Source organism: Saccopteryx leptura, chromosome 6 (assembly GCF_036850995.1).
Source record: "Saccopteryx leptura isolate mSacLep1 chromosome 6, mSacLep1_pri_phased_curated, whole genome shotgun sequence".
NCBI lineage: Eukaryota > Metazoa > Chordata > Mammalia > Chiroptera > Emballonuridae > Saccopteryx > Saccopteryx leptura.
This window is the reverse complement of record NC_089508.1, coordinates 49,448,238-49,474,944: the sequence shown is the minus strand read 5'-3', so window position 1 is coordinate 49,474,944 and position 26,707 is coordinate 49,448,238. Positions and strand designations below refer to the sequence as shown.

General features: G+C 43.7%; 3 protein-coding genes across 5 annotated transcripts in view; all 3 read left to right on the top strand.

The window, feature by feature from the left end:
• KIF23 (kinesin family member 23) overlaps nt 1–6,988 on the top strand; it is a 34,443-nt gene extending 27,455 nt beyond the window's left edge. For all 3 annotated transcript variants that reach the window (XM_066344338.1, XM_066344339.1, XM_066344337.1), the window contains 5 exons: nt 1,684–1,914; nt 2,735–2,817; nt 3,012–3,090; nt 5,059–5,129; nt 5,919–6,988. In XM_066344338.1, coding sequence (XP_066200435.1) covers nt 1,684–1,914; nt 2,735–2,817; nt 3,012–3,090; nt 5,059–5,129; nt 5,919–5,934 — 480 coding nt within the window. In that variant the 3' untranslated portion in view covers nt 5,935–6,988. The remainder of the gene's footprint in view (nt 1–1,683; nt 1,915–2,734; nt 2,818–3,011; nt 3,091–5,058; nt 5,130–5,918) is intronic.
• Nucleotides 1–26,707, top strand: part of PAQR5 (progestin and adipoQ receptor family member 5) — a 443,329-nt gene that overhangs the window by 130,868 nt on the left and 285,754 nt on the right. The window lies entirely within an intron of this gene.
• Nucleotides 18,735–21,200, top strand: RPLP1 (ribosomal protein lateral stalk subunit P1). Its single transcript, XM_066343239.1, has 4 exons — nt 18,735–18,951; nt 19,631–19,705; nt 20,749–20,866; nt 21,084–21,200. The coding sequence occupies exons 1-4, from the start codon at nt 18,880–18,882 to the stop codon at nt 21,161–21,163; spliced, it is 345 nt and encodes a 114-aa protein (XP_066199336.1). The 5' UTR covers nt 18,735–18,879; the 3' UTR covers nt 21,164–21,200.

Here is a 26,707-nt window from a genome sequence, read left to right as displayed (position 1 = left end):
AAAACTTAAATATAAAACTATTCAAGGCTTGCTTATTCCTGGTCAACATTAATTTAATACCTAATTTGGCTAAGAGATATTTAAGAGGATTTATTAATGATCCTTGAACTTCTTACTTGAAATCAAAATCTTTTAAGAAGTGCAGCAGAAAAGTTTAGGCGCTAGTATCTATGCATCCAGATCTGTTGGTCAAAAATTATGTCGGGGGGTGGGGGGGGTGGCAGGGGGGATTTATGTCCAGTAGGCTGAAATTATACTTCAGTGAGAAAGAAATGTTAAGTATCATTTATTTCATAAATGGTTGTAGATTATAAGGTCTATCATCTTTCCAAAGCTTGTTTGAGAATGTATTTTATTGCTAAATGTGTTCAAGAAAACTGTCACTTGCTAAATGGTCAATCATGATAGCCAGACTTCTTGTTCAGCATTAATTAAGCCATTTTAAGAATGGAAAGTTTCCTGCTTGCTGTTAGGCTTGTGCATCTTTAAGGACAAACTATCTTGCCCATGTATTTATTTTTTAAGATTTTATTTATTGATTTTACAGAGAGGGGTGGGGGAGTGAGAAGTATCAACTCATAGTTGCTTCATTTTAGTTGTTCATTGATTGCTTGTCTTACCAGGCAAGCCCAGGGTAGCAAACCCGCAACCTCAGCATTCCAGGTTAACCCTCTATCCACTGTGCAACCACAGGCCAGGCCACCCATGTTTCATACTATCATGATTTGTCACTGGTGCTTCATTTATTTTTTAGTTATCAAGAGATGTATTTTGAAATTGGGATCTTCATATTTGACCTGTTTTAAAGGATTTGGCCTGTGGCAGGCTGTTGCATTTGCTTTCAGTTTTACAAACAAACATGTTTGTAAAATACCAAAGATAACTCATTGCCTCAAATTATTAACTATGTCTTTTATGTGAAGTAATTTTTCTTAGGTTGAATTTACTAAATTCAGCTTTTCCAAATTTAAATGACATTTGACTGAAGCAACTGGTTTTTAATTGTATGCTAGAGACTGATTTGACACTATGATCTTTATATGGTTCTTGGAACCATTTATGAAATGTTTGGGGGGAAAGTAGTTATGTTATAGTCATTGTTGTATTTGAATTTTTAATGAAGTTTTGTTTAGAGATTTTAAAATTTCAGAAAGTATATTCTTTTAATCATTTTATACATAGGGTTCTTAATTATACCTTACAATCTTTAACATTTTGTACTGTGTAGCCCAATTGGCTTTTTTGTGTGTTTGTGTAAGGAGTGTTTTCTCTTATGTTTAGCTGTTCAGGTTTTTATTGATCTTACTGAAGCTTTTAACATAGTTGTGGACCTAATAGGTTACTTTATAATGGTAGGCACAAATATTGGTTTTGACTGTGCTGCAAAATGAATTATTTGTCTTGAATAATACCACCTACACAGGAAAGACTAGCAGCAGCATTACCAGAATTTTTCCTTTTATTTTTTGTTGAAAGGGAAGCTCCCTGGTAGACTGTATAATAATATAAGCTGGTATTAAAAGATGTTCGTTGGTTTTGTATTTAAATTCGAAGGGAATATTTAAAGTATTTGACTAACATGTTTAGCTTTTGAAAATGTAGCCAAACCTGCTGCACTTCTAATAATACCCTTAAATTAATTCTGGGTTATGCTTGTTTCTTGATTCCTTTCAACTTGATCAGAACGCACCACCACTTCGTCTCCGACACAGACGATCACGCTCTGCAGGAGACAGATGGGTAGATCATAAGCCTGCCTCTAATGTGCAAACTGAAACAGTCATGCAGCCACATGTCCCTCATGCCATCACAGTATCTGTTGCAAACGAAAAGGCACTAGCTAAGTGTGAGAAGTACATGCTGACCCACCAGGAACTAGCCTCCGATGGGGAGATTGAAACTAAACTAATTAAGGTAAAACAAATTTACACAGGAGAAAAAAATATACAAAAAGTCAACAACAAAAAAATTTACTTTTCTATTCCTTTGGCACACAGACAGTGTCCACTGGAACAAAACAAGTGTTTGATACAACCTGTGTTAGAAAACCTAGTGACTGTTTCGGGTGGGAAACTGAACTAGGACTAAATTTGTTTTTTATTGAACGAAGCTTAGATCCTCAGGTTTGTTGGAGAAACTCCAGATCTATTATGTACTGTAAATTAATATACATTTAGTTTTAACCATGACTTGAAAAGTAAACCTAAACAAAGGACTACCTTTGCTTTCTTTCCATCAGTTCAAGATGAAAAGCCCACATTAAAATTTGACCTATCAAATTACGGTACTTAGTATTGAGCTACCCAGAGTCCTTTCCTGACTACAGAAGGACCTTCCCCTCATCATAGAGTCAATGAAGAATCAGGGAAGTAAAAGACATGACTGGGGTTAAAGTTTTTCATTTTGAATTCAATTTAGAGGATGATTCTTATTATAAACTTCTGACAGATTTCTTGATCCAAAGCATAGTTTTTAGATTATAAGTTAAATGGAAAGGAATATTATTTTCTGCAGTTAAGAATGTTACTGATTGGACTTCTTTTGTTTAAGGAGAAATATGTATTCAAATTTTCAAGTATTTTAATATTACTGACCCAGGAGTCCCAAGCACCATATGGTTTTGTGAATAGGAGTTTCCATAAAACAACCGTCTTAAGTTCAATTTGACAGATATATGTACATTTATCATTGAGCTGTATCAAAGTATAATGGTGATCTTTTCTCTTGGCTCTAGGGTGATGTTTATAAAACAAGGGGTGGTGGACAATCTGTTCAGTTTACTGATATTGAGACTTTGAAGCAAGAATCACCAACTGGGTGAGTGATCATCAAATGTGTCTCATTAGAGTGCTGTGGTTTTCTTAGCTGCTCATTCTCAAAGGAGCAGAATAGCCTGTAAAATGTATCATTTATTCTCTGAAGAAGGTTAGTGGTGTTTCCCTATTTCTAATATGTTTTCTGTTGATAGATGCAAAAATAATTGTTGCATCTTGTTTCCCCTTTCTCCATAGTCGAAAACGAAGATCTTCCACAGTATCACCTACCCAACCAGATGGTGCAGAGTCAGAATGGACTGATGTAGAAACAAGGGTAGGGGTAAAAATTAAATACTTGTCTGCTTAATAAAAATTAGGGCTGTCATATTTTAAGCCCCACAACTGTAGCTTTTCATGCTCTTTGAAGTAGCTGAGGTCTGGTCTCACATTGCCAGTGCAGCATGAAGACCTGTCCCAGCAAACCTCTGAAGGGGCCCTGGCCGGTTGGCTCAGTGGTAGAGCGTCGGCCTGGCGTGCAAGGGGTCCCGGGTTCGATTCCCAGCCAGGGCACACAGGAGAAACGCCCATCTGCTTCTCCACCCCTCCCCCTCTCCCCCCTCTCTGTCTCTCTCTTCCCCTCCCGCAGCTAAGGCTCCATTGGAGCAAAGATGGCCCGGGCGTTGGGGATGGCTCCTTGGCCTCTGCCCCAGGCGCTAGAGTGGCTCTGCTTGCAACAGAGCGACGCCCCAGAGGGGCAGAGCATCGCCCCCTGGTAGGCAGAGCGTCGCCCCCTGGTGGGCATGCCAGGTGGATCCCAGTCGGGGTCAGGCACATGCGGGAGTCTGTCTGACTGTCTCTCCCCGTTTCCGGCTTCAGAAAAATACAAAAAAAAACACAAAAACTCTGAAGGGACTTAATTGTATTTTTTTAGTTCTGGTTTTACTGGAGTTCTTTGGGTTAAAGCCCCTGTGTTCAATGTAGAAGGATAGGACCATAAACTCAAGACAGCATGACCCTAGAAACAGTGATTTTCAACCCGAGTACCACAAGAATTTTTAAAACATGTGATACCTGCCTTTCAGTCAAGGGCATTGACCTCTCTTAAATTGTATAAAAATAAAAAGACAGCCAACACAATAGCTGTCCGGTGTGAATGCCCTGTTTTGCATGTATAGGTCATATATTAGAGTTGCATCTGATTGCTAATTCTTGGTGCCAGAAATCCTTGTATACAAGTATAGGCACCTGATTTTTTATTTTTATTTTTTGTATTTTTCTGAAGTTGGAAACGGGGCAGCATTCAGACTCTCACATGCTCCCGACCGGGATCCACCCGACATGCCCACCAGGGGCCGATGCTCTGCCCATCTGGGGTGTTGCTCTGTTGCAATCAGAGCCATTCTAGCGCCTGAGGAAGAGGCTGTGGAGCCATCCTCAGCGCCCGGGCAAACTTTGCTCCAGTGGAGCCTTGGCTGCGGGAGGGGAAGAGAGAGCCAGAGAGGAAGGAAAGGGGGAAGGGTGGAGAAGCAGATGGGCGCTTCTCCTGTGTGCCCTGGCCGGAAATTGAACCCGGGACTCCTGCATGCCAGGCCGACGCTCTACCACTGAGCCAACCAGCCAGGGCCGGCACCTGTTTTTTTTTTTCATTTTAGAAAGCGGGGTGGAGAGAGAGAAGGGGGGTGAGGAGTAGGAAGCATCAACTCCCATATGTGCCTTGACCAGGCGAGCCCAGGGTTTCGAACCGGCGACCTCAGCATTTCCAGGTCGACGCTTTATCCATTGCACCACCACAGGTCAGGCCAGGCACCTGATCTTTTAAAAGTCACTTGGATCAGAAAGGGTTGGTAATTACTATTATTATTTGTAAACCAATCAAAATTATACCCTTTTTTTTGTCAGATTGGCAAAAAAAATTTTTTTGTGTGTGCTGCAGAATTTTAGTGATTAGTTTGTGCCATGAGATAAAAAAGGTTGAAAATCGCTGCCCTAATGAGGCTCATATGGAGAGAGCATTAGAAGGTGGGGCCAGGAGGCCAAGTGCTGGCCACTAACTTTCTCAAGAACTCCTTTTCCTGATCTAAATGAGGAAATTTACCTCGATAATCCCTGAAGACCATTGTGGATCACAGTCTTTGTGGCCTCTGTCAAACTGCAAGTATCTGACTGGTATTTTAACAGGTGCCTGTGCTGAACTAGAAAGCAATGTTGGATTTCAATTTGGTGGAAACTATCTAAACAGAATTGTGTTTTATAGACTGCTAAGAAGAACTGATCTTTTCCTCTTCTGTAATTTTCCCATCAGTGCTCTGTGGCTGTAGAGATGAGAGCAGGGTCTCAGCTGGGACCTGGATATCAGCATCATGCACAACCCAAGTGAGTACTGGGTAATTGGGGCTTTTCTGTGCATGTTTTCCCTCTAGTATTTCCACCACCACCCCTCCTCCCTACCACTGGGAGGACATAAGTGGTTTTTTGTTTACCCCTTGGCATCTCTGGGCAGACTGCAGAAGGCAGCCGGAGTGCTGAGGACCTCGGCAGTCTGGCTAAGGGCAATTAGAGCTGCAAGAACCGGAGGTGATGCAAGATTGGCTCGCTCCTGTTCATCTTTTGCCACTGCTCAAAGCTTTCAGAGGCTGAACCGAGATCCCTTATAATGAGGGGAGGCTAAAGGTTTTAGTCAGGATGGCTGCTCTTCCTGTAATTCACTCTTTCCTAACTTGCCTCTTCCTCTTGTTACAGCAATGAAATGTTCACTAAAGTAAAACAGTGGTGAAAGTGATGGTTGGGGAAGGAATCATACTTTTCCCTCTTCTATTAAGCACATACCCAACAGTTTGCCAAGTCTTTTTTCATATTAGTAAAACTCCTTCTTTTCAAATATCTATTTATATAAGTCCATGTGTCCATTTCTAACACATGTATTCCTTAGGCAATTTGTAAAATTATTGAAACAGGATAAAGATGGGAAGTCCTGTTTTCTTTTTAATTTAATACTAGGTAAGTATACCTTGTAGCTGTTATTTGCTTACTCAGATGGACTTGAACTTTTCCCATGATAAAACCAGGAATGCTCTAAGGCTAAGCCCTTCTAGAGATCAAATTGTTCCAAATGTGTTAATTGATTGCAAAATTTAGCACTAATTGCTGGCTTTTATGTTTTAGGCGCAAGAAGCCATGAACTGACAGTCTTGATAATGAAAGAAGGTTTTCATTGTGTTAAATTTCTCTAAAACCATGTCAGAAGGAGTCATCCTGTAGGAGTTCAGCTTCGTTACTATCACAGATCTCGGACATCACACCTGGCCTAGATCAGAGATTCCCCCATGCTTCCAAAGATACCTAGGATCCAACAAATGCGTCATATTACATGCCTTGCCATATTTAATATTAATAGCAGAGAAAGACCCTCTTCTCATTGCCATATGAATTTTTTAATAATGCTATTTTTGTATATTTCTTGTATACTTATAAACTAATTCATGCAAGTGTTTGTCTTGGGTGATTAAGGAAGAATATATCTAGACCACACTTCATTTTTTATTGTGACTTTTCTAGCTCTTACCTGAATATTTAAGGTTTTATAAACAAAACAAATGCTGCTACTAATTAGCTGCAAAAATGCACTTTAGACATATTTGACAGTTCAGACTTTCAAAATAAAGATGTCATGACTGGCCAATACAAAAATCATTTTAGGAAGTTGTTTTGAATTTTGTACATACTCACTTTCTGATACTTAGATATGCCAAAAGAAATGAAATAAAAAGCACTAAAAATACAGTTGTGTGACAGTCCTAACACACATGCCCAGCCCCTGGCATGTGCCTGGTTTAGCTGGCACTCATGTAGGATGAAGAAGACTAGAAGTTTTCCTCACATTGGGGCAACCTGTTTTAGCTCAAAGAAATGGCTTGTAAAGGGGGTGTTTCCCCTGCCAAGAACCAGGAATCTTAACCCCAATTCACATGCATAACCCGATGATATGCCATAGCCAATGGACAATCCTTAATACAGTGTTTGACCTGGAATCTTCCCCCTCTTTTTGTGTGTGTGTGTGTGTGTGTATTTTTCTGAAGTTGGAAACGGGAGGCAGTCAGACTCCTGCATGCGCCCAACCAGGATCCACCCGGCACGCCCACCAGGGGGCGATGCTCCGCCCATCCGGGGCGTTGCTCTGTCACAACCAGAGCCATTCCAGCGCCTGAGGCAGAGGCCATAGAGCCATCCTCAGCGCCCAGGCCAACTTTGCTCCAATGGAGCCTTGGCTGCGGGAGGGGAAGAGAGAGACAGAGAGGAAGGAGAGGGGGAGGGGTGGAGAAGCAGATGGGCACCTCTTCTGTGTGCCCTGGCTGGGAATCGAACCCGGGACTCCTGCACACCAGGCTGACACTCTACCACCCTTTCTTAATTCAATTGACTTACCTGGGTTTCAAGAGCAGTGTTCATAAATTTCCAGGTATGAAAAATTTAATTCTTGATACTATATGTAACTTAAATCCATATAAAAGTAAAGAGTGCCTGACCTGTGGTGGTGCAGTGAATAAAGTGTTGACTGGAAATTCTGAAATCACTGGTTCGAAACCCTGGGTTTGCCTGGTCAAGGTGCATATGGGAGTTGATGCTTCCTGCTCCTCTCCCTGCCCTTCTATCCTCTCACTTTCTCTATCCCCTGCCCCTCCTCTCTAAAATAAATAAATAAATTAGAAAAGTGAAGAGTGACATCAGCATCATGGTGGCATGATTCCTTTTTTCTCTTCCCTTTTACTTACAACTTTCTGGTCATTCGTAATGGAACAGAAAGGTCTCAGCACATTACACCAGGACATCCAAGAGATTTCTGCCTACATGTGCTTTCAAAAAGGAGGTGGGTAGGACTTCAGGGGTTTTGGATCCACAGAAGTCAGTGAGTCTGCCCCACTCCCACTTGTGGTGATGGGGGTGGGGGGAGTGAAACTGGAGAATGCAGAGCAGGTGGCCACATATGGGAGATGGAGCATTTGTGGCGGTCCAGCCAACCGAGAGTACCAGGCATGACATCAGATGGGATGGAGACTAGTTTGGAGGCAGAGGAGTAACTTAAGAAGTCAGTCCTCGCCAGGGTGGCACTGTGACAAGCTGGGCTTTCACCAGCAGTGACAACAGCTACCTCCCTTGAAGTGGAAAAAAATAGTGACTGACCATGGGCTTCAAGGGTTGCAGCTGGAGGTACCTATTTCTCTTCAGTAACTACTTTCTGAGAAAGAGACCTCATGACCAGGTGGAAGGAGAGGAAAGGGAAGGTGGCAGACAAGGATAAAGAAGGGCATTGCCCTGGCCGGATGTCTTGGTTGGTGAAAGCTGTGATCCCCAACCCCTGGGCCGTGGGCCATTTGGTACCGGTCCACAGAGAAAGAATAAATAACTTATATTTCCATTTTATTTATGTTTAAGTCTGAACGATGTTTTATTTTTATTTATTTATTTATTTTTGTATTTTTCTGAAGCTGGAAACAGGGAGAGACAGACTCCCACATGCGCCTGACTGGGATCCACCCGGCACGCCCACCAGGGGGCGGCGCTCTGTGCTCTGTTGCGACCAGAGCCACTCGAGCGCCTGGGGCAGAGGCCAAGGAGCCATCCCCAGCGCCCGGGCCATCTTTGCTCCAATGGAGCCTCACTGTGGGAGGGGAAGAGAGAGACAGAGAGGAAGGAGAGGGGGAGGGGTGGAGAAGCAGATGGGCGCTTCTGTGTACCCTGGCCTGGAATTGAACCCAGGACTTCTGCGCCAGGCCGACGCCCTACCACTGAGCCAACTGGCCAGGGCTGATGTTTTATTTTTAAAAAATGACCAGATTCCCTCTGTTACATCTGTCTAAGACTCACTCTTGACGCTTGTCTCGGTCACGTGATACATTTATCCGTCCCACCCTAAAGGCCGGTCCATGAAAATATTTTCTGACATTAAACCGGTCCATGGCCCAAAAAAGGTTGGGGACCACTGGGTTAGAGCATTGTCCTGAATGGAGAAGTTGCTGGTTCAATCTCCGGTCAAGACACATTGAGGAACAGATTGATGTTCCTGTCTCTCTCTCTCCCTCTCCCTCCCTCTTTCACTAAAATCAATAAATTTAAGGGGGGAGGGTCATTGAAAGAACCATTGGGTTTCAGCAGGAGGTCTGTGCTGAGAAGACCCCCTTTAGAAGATCGCCCTACCTGGATGTGCTGCTGAGCCCACACATCCAGTCCTGTAACTGCACTAGATTTTTCTATACCAGCTTTTTTCTTTTCTTTTTTTAACTCCTTCCCTAGTGCTGCCAGTCCCAGAGCCAACTCAGGAAAAGAGAAACCAAAAACTTGAACTATTGTGCCACCTTCTGGAAAATAAAAGGAAGGTTCCTAATTGCCACCATTGCCACTGTTGAATTGTAACAAAGTGAACTAAGAAAGGTGTACTATTTCAAATGTGACAGGAGAGGCACATTTTGTCAAACACTGAAAAATCATGGTGATATGGTATTACAAAAATAAAAATAATCCTGACTTGTGGTAGCACCGTGGATAAAGCGTCAATCTGGAATGCTAAGGTTGTCAGTTCAAAACCTTGGGCCAGGGTTAGTCAACCTTTTTATACCTACTGCCCACTTTTGTATCTCTGTTACTAGTAAAATTTTCTAACCACCCACCGGTTCCACAGTAATGGTGATTTATAAAGTAGGGAAGTAACTTTATAAAATTTATAAAGCAAAGTTACAGCAAGTTAAAGCATATAATAATAATTACTTACCAAGTACTTTATGTCGGATTTTTGCTAAGTTTGGCAGAATAAATCTTTATAAAACAACTTAGTATAGTTAAATCTATCTTTTTTTGTTTTTGTTTTTTGTTTTTTTTTTGTGTTTTTCTGAAGCTGGAAACGGGGAGGCAGTCAGACTCCCGCATGTGCCCAACCAGGATCCACCTGGCACGACCACCAGGGGGCGATGCTCTGCCCATCTGGGGCGTCACTCTGCTGCAACCAGAACCATTCTAGCGCCTGAGGCAGAGGCCACAGAGCCATCCACAACGCCCGGGTCAACTTTGCTCCAATGGAGCCTTGGCTGCGGGAGGAGAAGAGAGAGACAGAGAGGAAGGAGAGGGGGAGGGGTGGAGAAGCAGATGGATGCTTCTATGTGCCCTGGCCGGGAATCAAACCCGGGACTCCCGCACGCCAGGCCGACACTCTACCACTGAGCCAACCAGCCAGGGCCTCATGTGAAGTAAATCTAACTTTTTATTTATACTTTTGTTGCTCTGCTACCGCCCACCATGAAAGCTGAAACGCCCACTAGTGGGCGGTAGGGATCAGGTTGACCACCACTACCTTGGGCTTTCCCAGTTAGGACACATATAAGAAGCAACTATGAGCCCTGGCTAGTTGGCTCAGTAGTAAAGCATAGTCCTGGCATGTGGATGTCCTGGGTTTGATTCCTATCAGGAGAAGCACCTATCTGCTTCTCAACCCCTCCCCCTCTCACTGCTCTCTCCCTCCCTTTCTCTCTCTTCCCCTCCTGAAGCTAAGGCTCAATTGGAGCGAGTTGGCCCAAGCTGAGGATGGCTACATGGCCTCCACCTCAGGCTTTAAGAAGAGCTAGATTGCTGAGTCCCAGATGGGCAGAGCATCACCCCCTAGTGGGCTTGCCAAGTGGATCCTGGTCAGGGCACATGCGGGAATCTGTCTCTGCCTCCCCTCCTCTCACTGAATTAAAATAAAAATTAAAAAAAGAAGCAACTATGAGTTGATGCTTCCTGTTCCTCCCTACACCTTTCTCTTCCTCATCTTTCTAAAATCAATAAATAAAATATTTTTAAAAGATAAAATTTAAATAAAAGTATTAAATAAAAATAATTCTCCAACACCTGAACCTAAAGGAACAGAATATTGTAATCTAACTGATAAAGAATTTTAAATGGCTGAAAGGATTCAACCAGCTACCAGAAAACTCAGAAAAGCATCTCAGTGAACTTAGGAATAAAGTTATTGAACAGAAGGCATTCTGTACCTAAGGTTGAAGTTTTTTAAAAAGAACCAGACAAATTCTGGAGCTGAAGAAATCAATAAATGAGATACAGAATGTATTAGAAAGTTCAGGAAAAAGGGCAAATCAGATCAAAGAAAGAATTCTGACTTGGAGGATAGGAATTTAGAAATGAATCAGGAAAGGGGAGCAAAATAAGATTTTTAGAAAATGAAACCCTAAAAGCACTGATAATGATGAGAAAAACAAATATAAGAATAACAGGAGGGAAAAGGGAGCAGAGAATATATTTAGAAAAATAATAGCTGAGAACTTCCCAAATCTGGGGAAGAAATGGGACATACAAGTCTAAGAAGCTAATGGAACACCTTATTTTCTCAGTGAAAAAAAGACCTCTAAGATATTATAATGAAACTTAAAAATTAATGACAAAGAGCTTGGCCTGTGGTAGTAGAGTAGACAGAGCGTCAACCTGGAACGCTGAGGTCGTGGGTGCAAAACCCTGGCTTGCCATACAACAGCAGCAAAATACACATTCTCCAGTGCACACAGAATACTTTCCAGGATAAATCATGTGTTAGGGCACAAAACAAATTGCAGCAAATTTAAGATTGAAATCATACTAACTATCTTTGCTGACCACAATCATATGAAACTAAAAATCAACAAAAGGAAAGCTGGAAAAATCTAAAAATATGTAGAAACTAAACACCACACTTCTAAATAACCAATAGGTCAAGAAGAAATCAAAGGGAAATAACTATCTCAAATAAAATGAAGATGGAAATACAGCCTGACCTCTGGTGGTGCAGTGGATAAAGCACTGACCTGGAAATGCTGAGGTTGCCGGTTCGAAACCCTGGGCTTGCCTGGTCAAGGCACATACAGGAAGCAACTACTATGAATTGATGCTTCCTGTTCCCCTCCTTCTCCCACTCACCCTTTCTCTAAAAATCAATAAATTAAAAAAAAAAAGAAAATGGAAATACAACATATTAAATCTTATGGAATGCAGTACAAGTAGTTCTGAGAGGAAAGTTTATAGTGATAAATACATATATTAAGAAATTTAAAAGATCTTTAATAAACAACCTAACTTTATGCCTCAAGGAATTAGAAAAAGAAGAACAAGTTAAGCCCAAATTTAACAGAATGAAAGAAATAATAAAAATCAGACTGGAAATAGAAGAAATAGAAACTAGAAAAAATAAAAAAAGGTCAATAGAACTAAAAGCGGGTGCTTCAAAAAGATTAACAAAACTGACAAGCCTTTAACCAGACTAAGAAAAAAAGAACTCGCCCGACCGGGTGGTGGCGCAGTGGATAGAGTGTTGGACTGGGATGCAGAGGATCCAGTTTCGAGACCCCGAGGTCGCCAACTTGAGCGCGGGCTCATCTGGTTTGAGCAGAGCTCACAAGCTTGGACCCAAGGTCGCTGGCTCGAGCAAGGGGTTGCTCGGTCTGCTGAAGGTCCACGGTCAAGGCACATATGAGAAAGCAATCAATGAACAACTAAGGTGTCACAACGCGCAACAAAAAACTAATGGTTGATGCTTTTTGTCTCTCTGTTCCTGTCTGTCTGTCCCTGTCTATCCCTCTCTCTGACTCTCTGTCTCTGTAAAAAAAAAAAAAAAAGAACTCGCCTGACCGGGCGGTGGTGCAGTGGATAGAGCGTCGGACTGGGATGCGGAAGATCCAGGTTAGAGACCCCGAGGTCGCCAGCTTGAATGAGGGCTCATCTGGTTTGAGCCAAAGTTCACCAGCTTGAACCCAAGGTCGCTGGCTCAAGCAAGCGGTTACTCAGCTGCTGAAGGCAGCTTGATCCCAGTTTGATCCTTTATCCACTGTGCCACCGCCTGGTCAGGCTCATCAGGGATATTGATCTATAGTTTTCTTATGGTGTCCTTATCTAGTTTTCTTGTGGTGTCCTTATCTAGCTGTGGTGTGGAGTAATGCTGGCCTTGTAGGATGAGTTTGGGGGTACTCCCTTCTCCCTGATTTTTTCGAGGAGTTTGCGGTCAAGGCACATATGATAGAGCAATCAATGAACAACTAAGGTGTTGCAACGAAAAACTGATGATTGATACTTCTCATCTCTCCGTTCCTGTCTGTCTGTCCCTGTCTATCCCTCTCTCTGACTCTCTCTCTCTGTCTCTGTAAAAAAAGAAAAGAAAAAAAAACCTCAAAATTAGAAATGAAAAAGTAGTCATTATTACTGATACTACAGAAATACATAGGAACATAAGGTACTACTATGAACAATTAGATGCAAACAAATTAGATAACTTAGAACAAATGGATAAATTTCTAGGAGCATACAACATACCTAGAGTGAATCAGGTAGAAAATCTTGTCAAACCAATAATGAGCAAAGAGATCAAATCAGTAATGGAAACCTGCCAACACAGAATACCCAGACCAGATGGTCTCACTGGCAAATTTTTCCAAACATTTATAGAATTAACATATCTTTCTCAAACTCCTCCAAAAAATCAGAGAGAAGGGAGTACCCCCAAACTCATCCTACAAGGCCAGCATTACTCCACACCACAGCTAGATAAGGACACCACAAGAAAACTAGATAAGGACACCATAAGAAAACTATAGATCAATATCCCTGATGAGCCTGACCAGGCGGTGGCACAGTGGATAAAGGATCAAACTGGGATGTGGAGGACCCAGGTTCGAGACCCAAGGTCGCCTGCCCCCTTAAGCACGGGCTCATCTGGTTTGAGCAAAGCTCACCAGCTTAAAACCAGGGTCACTGGCTTGAGCAAGGGGTCACTCGGTCTGCTGAAGGCCCATGGTCAAGGCACATATGAGAAATCAATCAATCAATGAACAACTAAGGAGCCGCAATGAAAAATTGATGTTTCTCATCTCTCTCCCTTCCTGTCTGTCTGTCCCTATCTGTCCCTCTCTCTGACTCTCTCTGTCTCTGCCACACACACACAAAAAAAAATTTTTTTTAAATCCCTGATGAACGTAGAAACAAAAATTCTCAACAAAGTATTAGCAACCAGAATTGAAGAACACATAAAAAGGATAATACACTGTGACCAACTGAGATTTATCCCTGGGATGCAAGCATGGTTCAACATACACAAATCCATAAATGCAATATAGTACATTAATAAATGAATGATTAAAAAAAATACCATGGTTCCAACTAGCTTCCCAAAACTACTTGGCACATAAAGCCTACATATGACCAGTTTCTGTACAACAAAACAGAGAGAGACTGTGTGGAGAAAGCTGTGGAGCCACAGCCTTCTGTGCTCTCTGGGGACTGCAGGAACTCTCCAAGGCTGGAGGTACCAGTGAGTGCCATTGTTTATGTCCACCTCCACCTCCATTGGGTGGGTGGGGGCTTTAACAGGTGCTCTGATCAACCTGCAAAGATATTATACTGTATTTTGGAGAACATCTCCCAAACCCATTTTGCCCCTAAACAAAAGGAGTAAGCAAGATCAACAGGAGTTACTTTCTGTACACAGCCTCCCAACCTGCAGCTGCTCCAGCCTGATAGGCAGTGCCCTGGATGCTTTAGGCACCCCCTTGACTCCTATTGGCCTGCCAAATCCACCCAGCACACACCCTACACAGAGGCTGCTTCTTTATAAGGCCACTTTTCTAAGACTTGAAGGATAGTTATTTGGTCTAATACATAGAAACAAACATAGAAAGTCAAACAAAATGAAAAGACAGGAGACTATCTCTCAAATGAAGAAACAAAAAAAAATCCAATATAAATGGGCCCTAAGGAAACAGAGATAAGATCATTTGTCTGATAAAAGAATTCAAGGAAACAGTCATAAGGATGCTTACCAAACCTGAGGGTAAAATAGAGGAAGTTAGGGAAAACTTCAACAGTCTGAAAGTATAGTCAAGAAGCAAGCAGGCCTGAAAAATAAAACAACTGAAATAAAAAATATATTAGAAGCTAAAACTAAAATAGTATTTTATGTCAACTGTAATTGAAAAACAAATTTAAAAAAGAATAATACGTTAGAATGAATTAACAGCAGATTATCTATTGCAGAAGAACAGATCAGGAACCTGGAAGATAGACTAGTGGAATTCAACCATCAGAACATCAAAGAGAAAAAAAGAACTTAAAAGAATGAGGATAGTGTAAAGGGCCTTTGGAATAACATCAAGAACTCAAGACCCTGCCTGACCAGGCAGTGGTGCAGTGGACAGAGCATCTGACTGGGACGTGGAGGACCCATGTTCAAAACCTGAGGTCACTGGCTTGAGCATGGGCTCATCTGGCTTGAGCACAGGCTCACCAGCTTGAGTGTGGGATCGCTGGCTTGAGCATGGGATCATGGACATGATCACTGGCTTGAGCCCAAAGGTCACTGACTTGAAGCTCAAGTTCGCTGCCTTGAGCAATGGAATACTCACTCTGCTGTAGCCCCCAGGTCAAGGCATATATGAGAACTGAATCAATGAACAACTAAGGAGCTGCAACGAAGAACTGAAGCTCTCATCTCTCTCCCTTCCTGTCTGTCTGTCCCTCTCTCTGACTCTCTCTCTGTCTCTGTCAGAAAATAAAAAATAAAATAAAAATTAAAAAAGGAAGCCATAGAAAAAGGTATTATGGTTTTAACGGAAGCGTCAGCCTGCTCCACTCAGAGCAGCACACTTTGTGAGAACCAATGGAAAGGAGCCTGAGCTGCTGGAACCCATTCCCTGTGAATTAATAGCATGATTAGTGTAAAGAAATAAGAATAAAAATTTAAAAATAACCTCTATGCAGATGATGTTAACTAAATTTATTGTGATCATTTCACTATATATACAAATCATTATGTTGTACACATTAAACCAATGTAATGTTGTATGTCAATTATACCTCAGTTTAAAATTTTTTTAAGTACTCGCAATATGGGCCCTGGCTGGTTGACTCAGCAGTAGAGCATCAGCCTGGCGTGTGAAAGTCCCAGGTTCAATTCCCCGTCACGGCACACAGGAGAAGTGCCCATCTGCTTCTCCACCCTTCCCCCTCTCCTTTCTCTTTATCTCTCTCTTCCCCTCCCACAGCCAAGGCTCCATTGAGAAAAGTTGGCCCGGGTGCTGAAGATGACCCCATGGCCTCCACCTCAGGTGCTAGAATGGTTCTGATTGCAATGGAGCAACACCCCAGATGGGCAGAGCATCGTCCCCTGGTGGGCATGCCGGGTGGATCCCAGTCAGGCACATGCTGGAGTCTGTGTCTCTGCCTCCCCGCTTCTCACTTTAGAAAAAAGAAAAAGGCCCTGGCCTGTTGGCTCAGCCGTAGAGCGTCAGCCTGGCGTGCGGGGGACCCGGGTTTGATTCCCGGCCAGGGCACACAGGAGAAGCGCCCATTTGCTTCTCCACCCCTCCCCTCCTTCCTCTCTGTCTCTCTCTTCCCCTCCCGCAGCCAAGGCTCCATTGGAGCAAAGATGGCCCAGGCGCTGGGGATGGCTCCTTGGTCGCTGCCCCAGGCACTAGAGTGGCTCTTGTCGCGGCAGAGCGACGCCCCGGAGGGGCAGAGTATCGCCCCCTGGTGGGCATGCCGGGTGGATCCCGTTCCGGCGCATGCAGGAGTCTGTCTGACTGTCTCTCCCTGTTTCCAGCTTCAGAAAAATACAAAAAAAAAAAAAGAAAAGAAAAGAAAAAAGAAAAAAAGTCCCAGGCTCGATTCCTGATCAGGGCACAGAGGAGAGGTGACCAACTGCTTCTTCACCCCTCCCCCCACTCTTGTTCTCTCACGTGCGTTCTCTCCCTCTCTCTCTCTTTCCTCCTCCTGCAGCCATGGCTCCAATGGTTCAAGCAAAGTTGGCCTGCAAGGATAGCTCCATGGCCTCGCCTCTGCGCTAAAGTATAATAGCTCGGTTGCTTGCTTTGTGGAGCAACAGAGCTGGGGCCCAGCTGGGCAGAGCATCACCCAGTAGGGGGCTTGCCGGACGGATGGGGGGTACGTGGGCGAGTCTGTCTCTGCCTCTATGCCTCTCACTTATTAAAAAAATAAAAATACTCTCAATATGAACCCAACAGCGGCTTTATTAGCGTCACGAGACAAAAAATGCAATACAGCAACCTAGCCAGGCAGCAGTCGCAGCAAGAGGTCTTGCAACATCTTTAGTGCTCTTTCAAGGCATTTTCACCCAATCATCAGGTGCCTCAATTAGAAAAACTGAAGTTGAAGTGCAGTCTGACCAGTGAATAGAGCAGGGGTTGGGAACCTTTTTGGCTGAGAGAGCCATGAACGCCACATCTTTTAAAATGTAATTCTGTAAGAGCCATACAACGACCCGTGTACGTTACGTATTATTCAATAAAAATTTGGTGTTGCCCCAGAGGACAGCTGTGATTGGCTCCAGCCACCCACAACCATGAACTTGAGCGGTAGGAAATGAATGGATTGTAATACATGAGAATGTTTTTTTTTGTTTGTTTTTGTTTTTTTTCTGAAGCTGGAAACGGGGAGAGACAGTCAGACAGACTCCCGCATGCGCCCGACCGGGATCCACCTGGCACGCCCACCAGGGGCAGACGCTTTGCCCACCAGGGGGCGATGCTCTGGCCCTCCGGGGCATCGCTCTGCTGAGACCAGAGCCACTCTAGCGCCTGGGGCAGAGGCCAAGGAGCCATCCCCAGCGCCCAGGCCATCTTTGCTCCAATGGAGCCTTGGCTGCGGGAGGGGAAGAGAGACAGAGAGGAAGGAGGGGGGGGGGGGTGGAGAAGCAAATGGGCGCCTCTCCTATGTGCCCTGGCCGGGAATCGAACCCGGGTCCCCCGCACGCCAGACTGACGCTCTACCACTGAGCCAACTGGCCAGGGCTGAGAATGTTTTATATTTTTAATGTTATTTTTTTTTTTATTAAAGATTTGTCTGCGAGCCAGATGCAGCCATCAAAAGAGCCACATCTGTCTCGCGCGAGCCATAGGTTCCCGACTCCTGGAATAGAGCGATGACCTAGGACAGTCCCAGGTCAGAAACCCCCAAGGTCGCCAGCTTGAGCAAGGGGTCACTGGCTTGGATTAACCCCCACCCCTCCGCATCAAGGCAGGTATGAGAAGCAATCAATGACCAACTGAAGTGCCACAACTACGAATTGATGCTTCTCATCTCTCTCCGTTTCTTTCTCTCTTTTACTCTCTCGCGCGTGCCCTTAAAGAAAAGTTCCCTTACATTTCTAATATATAGTTTATATTGGGGAGGGAGAGGGGGACAAAATATACTAATAATGCCCAAACCCATTCCTCTGCACACACAAGCAGGAGGCACTCAAGTTAGGATTCCAGATTCCTAATCCAGGCTCCACCGAACTTGTCATCTTGGACTAGTTACTGGATCCACACCTTAGTTTAGCCATCTATAAAATGGAGATAACAGTACTTACCTCTTATGTTGTGCGAAGATTAAGTGAAATCTTGTAGCATGTGACTCAGAGCTTGGAACAATGTAGGCGCTCAAATGCTACTGCTATCCTCAGGCTGCAAGTTTAGCCATCTCCTCTTATATTCACTTATTTTATCTGAGGCGCTGTGCAAAGCACCGGGAACTAAAAGCAGTAAAGTAACTCCTGCCTCCAGGTTTGAGGGACGGGAGAAACGACGTCATTAACTGGTTGTCTTTAAGTATCACAGGAACTACCTTGTATAGGTTGACGTCCATTTACCATGTGACTTTCTCCTAAAAATACTCTTCACCAGGACTGAACTTTGACTCAATTAGCTCTTATAAGTGCCTAACAACTTTTTTCTGTTTTATTGCATTTATTGAGGTGACACTGGTTAACAAAATTATACAGGTTTCAGTTGCACAATTCTACAACACAGCACCTGCACACTGTACTGGGGTTCACCATTCTACAGTAGCAACTCTTTTAACTCCAGTCACGTCTTGTGCGCAGGCGCCTCCAGTGAAGGTCGTCGCAGCGGCTGTCGCCCGGCCTCTTCCGCCAGGAGCGGGTGCGGATTGGTCCTCCTGTTCCATATAAAATCCTTCGCGCAGGCGCATCAGTCCCTTTCCCCAGCTGCCGCTAAGGTGCTCGGTTCTTCCGAGGAAGCTAAGGCCGCGTTGGGGTGAGGTCTTCACTTCATCCGGCGACTAGCACCGATCCGGCAGCGCTCGCCCAGCACTCGCCCACACCATGGCCTCTGTCTCGGAGTTAGCCTGCATCTACTCGGCCCTCATCCTGCACGACGATGAGGTGACGGTGACGGTGAGTGCGGACTCTGGCTGGCAGCGGGGACGGCTTGCGGGCAGCACATTTCCCCGCCCTCCCGGGCATTTGGGTCTGGCCCTTCTGGCCTAACCGGGGCCATGGACACCACCGAAGCGGCTTCCGGCAGTTCAGGTAGGCCCACGTGTGAGTGGGCCAGGGGCCTCGGCCACGTGCCGGCTCCGGAAAGGACCGGATAACGTTTTGCTGCCCGCGTTCTGGCTTTGAGAAACACGGACATCCTAGTCCACATCTCGTTATAAAGGACACGGTTTATTTTGTGTAATTTGATTCTGTTAGTAGGCCCTGTGTGGCCAGGCTGCATAGTGTGGAGGAGAGCACTTAAACTCTGCTCCACCTCCCAGCTTTTACTCATAACTTAAAATAGCATGGCTTGGGCAAGACCCAGCCCGTGAAATGGTAGCAGTGAACTCACCACCTTGCAAGGTGCCTGACACCGTGAGCAGTTGGCATTTCTCTTGCTCGTGGCAGCCGAAGAGTGTGAGAAATGGTCGTTTTAAATAACATACAGAAGATACAGATAAAATATTGAAACTGGATAAACATGGTTTTGTACACACGTTTTGCTTGATTTACTTTAAAGTTGTGGTATTTTGAAGACGTTTAAGAAAGCCAGTTTAGTTTAGTCTCTGATGGATTGTCATTTGATTTGTTTTAGGAGGACAAGATCAATGCCCTCATTAAAGCAGCTGGTGTAAATGTTGAACCTTTCTGGCCAGGCTTGTTTGCAAAGGTAAGGTGATGGTGGCAAAGTGGTTTGGAGAAGTATATTTGGGAAGACCTACTGATTACTAAGTAAGGTGTTCACGCCCACATCCAAAAGTACCAGAAGGCCCAATAGGCCAGTGGACCAATTCTGTCTCTAGGAGCTAATTAAGGTTTTAGTTTCGTCTCTGTGTCATGCCTTTCCTGATCTCAGACTGATTCCTCTTCTGTTCTGAAACCATGGTAAAAGAATTAACCGGGTCATTCCTTTTTTAAAAGGATCACCCAGGAGATAACTCCATGTTATTCCAAGCAAATTCTTCTGGTGTGATAGTATGCTTTAATGGGAATTTGGTGTGGTGGCCTTTTATTGACCATTTACTGTGTGTTGGGTTACAAGAAACAGGATTCCTACCCAAGGAACTTGGCACTAGCTACCTCCCATTGTACAGGTTACTGAATGTCTGGCAAGTGCAGTTCATAGATGCTAACTATTCACTTTGTGCTCTTTGCAAAGAGCTTTGAAAGATTGAAAACATTGTACCTATATATCTTAAAAATTCCCTTGGGGAAAAAGTCCTAGGATTACTTAGCAGTCTGAAAAATTGAACTCACTGTTAAAAGGAGATGTAGAACTGGAAAGAATCCTGGCTTAAGGAAGCTTGAGATTTTTTAAACAAGTTAAGCTGGTATTTGGGGGCCAGTTTTCTCCTCTTTAAAAGGAATTCAGCTAGTTATGCCTTACTACTTAAATACAGCAATGCAAGTAGGAAATTTAAAGCCTGAGCTTTTTGTGATTGCTTACAGACTGACACTGGCAGACTCTAGCAAAGAAGGAAAAATATATGGGGAGCTCAAAAGTAGGTTTACAGTTGTGAGTACACAAAATACAGAATTCTTGGTGTTATTGATGTCTTATTTTCCATATGCACAACTGTAAACCTACATTTGCCCACCCTGTATATATAGTGATGGGAATGGATCACTGTACTTTCAAAAGGGTGGTACTTTTTCTTTTCTGGCTGAGCATTGTAACAAAGAGACAGAACTGAGTATTTGCTTGTGTTTCAGGCTCTGGCCAATGTCAACATTGGAAGCCTCATCTGCAGTGTAGGAGCTGGTGGACCTGCCCCAGCAGCTAGTGCTGCCCCAGCAGGAGGTTCCGCCCCTTCCACCACTGCTGCACCAGGTAGGAAACTTTATTTGTATTGGAGGGAGGAGTGGAAATTAAAAATTATTATAGTCAAAATTGCTGCTAATTTACTAAGTAGATGTTGTATAGAAATCCTGAAACTAGACACAAGTTTGGGCTATTTTTGACCATGGGAGTTAAAGTGCCTACAGCTCTTTGGAGTTTTAAAATAAAGGTGTATAATTGACTTTTTTTTTTTTTTTTTTTTTTTAAGCTGAGGAAAAGAAAGTGGAAGCAAAGACGGAAGATTCTGAGGAGTCTGATGATGACATGGGCTTTGGTCTTTTTGACTAAACTTCTTTTGTAACATTCAATAAAAAGCTGAACTCTGCTGCTGATAGTCTTGTTGTTTGGGGATGTGCTATGTAGAGATGATCTCAATTCTGTAATTGCTGGCTTTTAACCTTTTCTGCTGTGACAAGCTGGACACTACTAAGAATAATACATCTACATCTACTATTGCAGCGTTGTAAATTGCATGTGGGTAGGTAGGAGAAAGAATCAAGGCAGATATACCTTGTCCAGATTGCCTGTTAATTTCATGATTACAGGGTTTGTCCCCTAGACATGAATAAGAGTCCCAGGCAGAGGTGATGCTATTCCAGACCTCAGGTTTAGAAAGCACCTTTGCTAATTCCCAAGCACAGTCCTAGCAGTTAACAAATGAACTCGCTTTGTGGGAAGGGAAGGAGGGAGATTGTGACTGAACAATGGTGTGAAATGGAAATAGGTTCATTTCTCAAACTGCTGCAGCACCAAAGGATTCTTGGATTTATAAAACATTGTATATTCAGGGCGTTTAGAACATTCTGCTCTTAACCTGTGTCTCCATTTAAAGAACACATGAGATTCAGAAGTTGATGAAAAGCAGGACTTCTAGTCCCACTCTTTACTCCAGTGTTCAGGACCATTTGTGAAACTTCCTATAACTACTTGGATAAATGGCTATTGTATCTTGTAAAATTGAACAGCATATAACCCTGCACATAGGGACATCAAGAAATGTCATTCATCTCTGGAAATGCTCAAAGCACTTAAAGTCTCAGGCTCATCGGAAAGGGGTTCTAAATTCTCAACAGTGAAAAACTACAGATAGGAATTTTACTAATGGTTTATATTAAAAACAGGTCCCATTAAATTATCTACAGCACATATTCTTTTCATAAAGCTCCAAAATAAGAGATACACTGGGCATGCATATCTGATACAAAAAAGGTTTGGCAAACAATTTAGGACCTGAGTAAGGGATAGGGTAGGATGAAGAAAAGTATATTGATGCTACTGTTGATCAAATTTCTTTTTCCCAGTGAGAGGAGGGGAGGCTCCTGCATGTGCCCCCACTGGGTACTTCCCAGCAAGCCCACTAGAGGTTGATGCTCTGCCCATCTGGGGTGTTAACTTGCTCAGCAACCAAGCTCTTAGCACCTGAGATGAAGGCCATGCAGCCATCTCAGCTCCTGAGACCAGCCCCCTCCAGTGGAGCCATGGCTGCAGGAGGAGGAGAGAAGTATGAGGGGGTGCAAATGGATGCTTCCGTGTGCCCTGACTGGGAATTGAACCCAGGACATCCACATGTCAGGCTGACGCTCTACCACTGAGCCAAGTGGCCAGGGCTGATAATCAAATTTTGTTGGGAGTTTCCATATTAGAAAAGGGCCACTGAGAAGCAATGAGAAATGTGGCAAAGATGCCTGATCCACACATGCAATGTAAGTGCCTGCCTTTCATCAGCCAGGGACCAGCACTACTAGTTGCAAATGTGATGCAGCAATTGCATGGTGAGACCACGTGTCACAGATGGGTCAGTGGAAGCTCAGGGTTAACGTACCTGAGGTCTACAAACCAGTGAGTGAGTGGAAGGGTTAAAAGGATGTTCTGCCTCCAAAGCTTGTTCTCTTAACAGCATCTCTGCCCATGCTCCTATTCCTTTGTCCCCTCCTGAATCAGTATGATTTTGATTTTGATTTTAGCAAGAAGGAAAGGGAGAGAGAGACAGGAGTGTCATTCTGTTCCTGTATGTATGTGCCCCAACTGGGGATCAAACTGGCAACCTCTGCACTTTGGACAAATGACCAATTGAACAATCTGGTTAGGCCTCACCAGTATGATTGAACCTACCTTACAGAGTTCTGGAAAGGCCTAAGATAACAGGAAACCCTTGCACGTAGTGCTCGCGTCAGGAGGCAATACTGAAACTTCCCTGAAATTTAGCTGAGGAAATACTTAAAGTGAGTTAAAAAGATAGAAGCACAGCATCTAGAACAACTGAAATTAGTGGCAAATTAGGGTATTATAAACATCAAATACAGTTAACCAAACCAAATGATACAATTGCAGGCCCTGGCTGGGTAGCTCAGAGCATTGTCCTGGTAATGCCAAGGTTACAGATTTGATCCCAGTCAGGGCACGTAAAAGAATCAACGAATACTAAATAAGTGGAACAACAAATCGATGTTCCTCTTTAAAATCAGTAAAAAAAAAATTTAAGATACAATTGGAGCCTGATCAAGGTGGTAGCACAGTGGATAAGAGTGTCAACCTGGGACACTGAGGACCCAGGTTTGAAACCCCGAGGTCACCAGCTTGAGCACGGACTCATCTGGCTTGAGCGCAGGCTCACCAGCTTGAACGTGGGGTCATAGACATGACCCCATGGTCACTGGATTGAGCCTAAGGTCGCTGGCTTGAACAAGAGGTCACTGGCTCAGCTGGAGCCTCCCTGGTCAAGGCACATATGAGAAAGCAATCAGTGAACAACTAAAGTGCTACAACTATAAGTTGATGCTTCTCATCTCTCTCTTTCTCTCTCTCTCTTGCACACACTAAGAAAAAATAAAAATTAAAAAGATACAATTGCAAATGTTCACTATAGCAAGACTCAAGTGTTAATATGGCTAATGGGTGGCTGGCTTTTTAAAACAATATAGTAAAAATCTAATAGAGCTTAAAACCTTTTAAAAGAGCCTGACCTGTGGTGGCCCAGTGGATAAAGCGTCGACCTGGAAATGCTGAGGTCGCCGGTTTGAAACCCTGGGCTTGCCTGGTCAAGGCACATATGGGAGTTGATGCTTCCAGCTCCTCCCCCCTTCTCTCTCTGTGTCTCTCCATCTCTCCTCTCTCTCTCTCTCCCTCTCCTCTCTAAAAAATTGAATAAATAAAAAAATAAATAAAAATTAAAAAAAAAAAACCTTTTAAAAGAATGATCTGATATATTAGAAGACCTCCCCCCCACACACATATAATTGCTAATCTCTTACTCATTTCATATTGAATAAAACTGTCCAGTTCCACCCATCTTTCTCTGAACCTAGATTTGCTTTTTGCAGACCATAAATAAGATCTCTTCAGACTGAGGAATAAACAGGGTGAGTGAACATGCCCATCAATGCTTGCTTCATGTGATCCTATTTCCCTTCTGCATAGGTAGAAGGAACAGCTGGAACTCCTGGTTCCCAAATTATTCTGTGGCCACTGAAAGCCTACTTAGCTCCATTGCTGGCTGGGTAACTCACCCCTGTAATAAGCTGTTACTGTATGTGCCCTGACCGGGAATTGAATTGGCAACCTTTGCACTCAGGACAAGGCTGTAACCAACTGAGCTATCTGGTCAGGACAAGAACAACTTTTTATTTATTAATTTAAAAAAAATTAAATAAAAATTAAAAAAAATTTCCCATTGATCTGAGAGAGTGAGAGAGAGAGAGGAATGGAGGGGCAGGGAAGGGAGAGAGAGAGAGAGGAGCATCAACTTGTTCCATTTAGTTTGTGCACTCAATGGTTGCTCCTCTATGCCTTGACGGGGGGTGGAACCCACAACCTCAATGCCTAGGACAACACTCTATGCCCTGAACCACCCACTCAGGAGCTAAGAACAACTTTTTTTTTTTTTTTTTTTTTTTTACAGAGACAGAGAGAGAGTCAGAGAGAGGGATAGATAGGGACAGACAGACAGGAACGGAGGGAGATGAAAGCATCAATCATCAGTTTTTCGTTGCAACACCTTAGTTGTTCATTGATTGCTTTCTCGTATGTGCCTTGACCGTGGGGCTACAGCAGATTGAGTAACTCTTTGCTCGAGCCAGCGACCTTGGGCTCAAGCTGGTGAGCTTTTGCTCAAACCAGATGAGCCCGCGCTCAAGCTGGTGACCTCAGGGTCTCTAACCTGGGTCCTCCACATCCCAGTCCGACACTCTATCCACTGCGCCACCGCCTGGTGAGGCAAGAACAACTTTTTAAAAATCATAATTGTCACAGAATGTGTTGCTGCACAATGAGATAAGTAAAAAAAAAATAATAATAAATCTGAGGTTCCTCTCATTTTATTTTTCTTCTTTCTTAATTAAAAATGATAGGGAGAGAATCTCATGTAAAATTTTATTTTTTCGAATCATAAGAGAAAGTTTAGCCTGACCAGGCAGTGGCGCAGTGGATAGAGCGTCAGACTGGGATGCCGAGGACCCAGGTTCGAGACCCCGAGGTTGCCAGCTTGAACGTGGGCTTATCTGGTTTGAGCAAAAGCTCACCAACTTGGACCCAAGGTTGCTGGCTCGAGCAAGGGTTACTCGATCTGCTGAAGGCCCACAGTCAAGGCACATATGAGAAAGCAATCAATGAACAACTAAGGTGTCGCAATGCGCAACGAAAAACTAATGATTGATGCTTCTCATCTCTCCGTTCCTGTCTGTCTGTCCCTCTCTCTGTCTCTGTTAAAAATTAATTAATTAATTAATTTGAAAAAAAAAAAGAGAGAGAAAGTTTATTGAGAAAGTTACAGAGGTAGAAATGAGCCAGCTGGGTTATGAAGGCTCAGGAAACAAGTTACAAAGGCAGAGAAGGGCCCTTGGAGCTTAGGGAAGAGAAAGGCAAAAGTAACGTCTGAAGGGAAAAAGAGGGGGGAAGGGAAAGAGTTCAAAATAATTATACAACAAAGCAACTTGGAGCATATACAGTAAAATGCTGAGGGAATAGTGTGATCCAGGTGATTATTGATTTGGCTGGGTTCACTTTATAATTTAGAAATAACGTCACAGCCTTGATCGGTTGACTCAGTGGTAGGGTGTCAGCCCCGGAGAGTGGATGTCCCATGTTTGATTCCCAGTCAGAGCACACAGGAGAAGTGCCCAACTGCTTCTCCACCCCTCCCTCTCTTGCTTCTCTCTCTTTCTCTCCCTCCCCCTTCTGCAGCCATGGCTCAACTGGAGTGAATTGACCCTGGCACTGAGGATGGCTCTGTGGCCTCTGCTTCAGGCACTAAGAATAGCTCGGTTGCTGAGCAACAGAGCAATGCTCCAGATGGGCAGAGCATTGCTCCATAGGGGTCTTGCTGGATGGATCCCGGTCAGGGTGCTAGCAGGAGTCTGTCTCTGCCTTTCCTCCTCTCACTTAATAAAAGAAATAAAAATAAAATAGAAATAATGTTCACATGTTCTCCCATTCTGAACTTTACAGTAGAACATAATGAGCCCTGTTTATGCCTTTGTGGTGGCATACCTCAAGTATTGCACGTTCAGCCCAAATTAATGCTATAAAGTGATTGGTAATCTTTGCTGGTGGAGGGTCTTGCCTTCGATTTGTAAAAAACACATCTGTGAGGCGCAATGAAACAATAAAATGCAGTATGCCTGTATCAAGAAACTTGCTCAGAGTCTGAGTGCAGGTTCACAAAGCTAGTGCAGGGCAAAGCTAGCCCTGCTACCTCTGGTGTCTCAGTCCAGCAATTCTTCTACCATGAACTTCCCTTCCATACTTGTACTTTTGTAAGGTACAGTGACTAGCCCTTGATGCTTTTCTCTGTCACTTTACAAACCGCATCTCCCACCTTTGCAAACAAGCCTGGGT

Excerpts from the sequence above, each read along its gene's own strand:
- RPLP1 (XM_066343239.1), top strand. The coding sequence starts at position 18,880 with ATGGCCTCTGTCTCGGAGTTAGCCTGCATCTACTCGGCCCTCATCCTG. Across the intron at positions 18,952-19,630 it reads ACGATGAGGTGACGGTGACG|GAGGACAAGATCAATGCCCT; the intron begins GTGAGTGCGGAC and ends GATTTGTTTTAG. Across the intron at positions 20,867-21,083 it reads TTCCACCACTGCTGCACCAG|CTGAGGAAAAGAAAGTGGAA; the intron begins GTAGGAAACTTT and ends TTTTTTTTTAAG.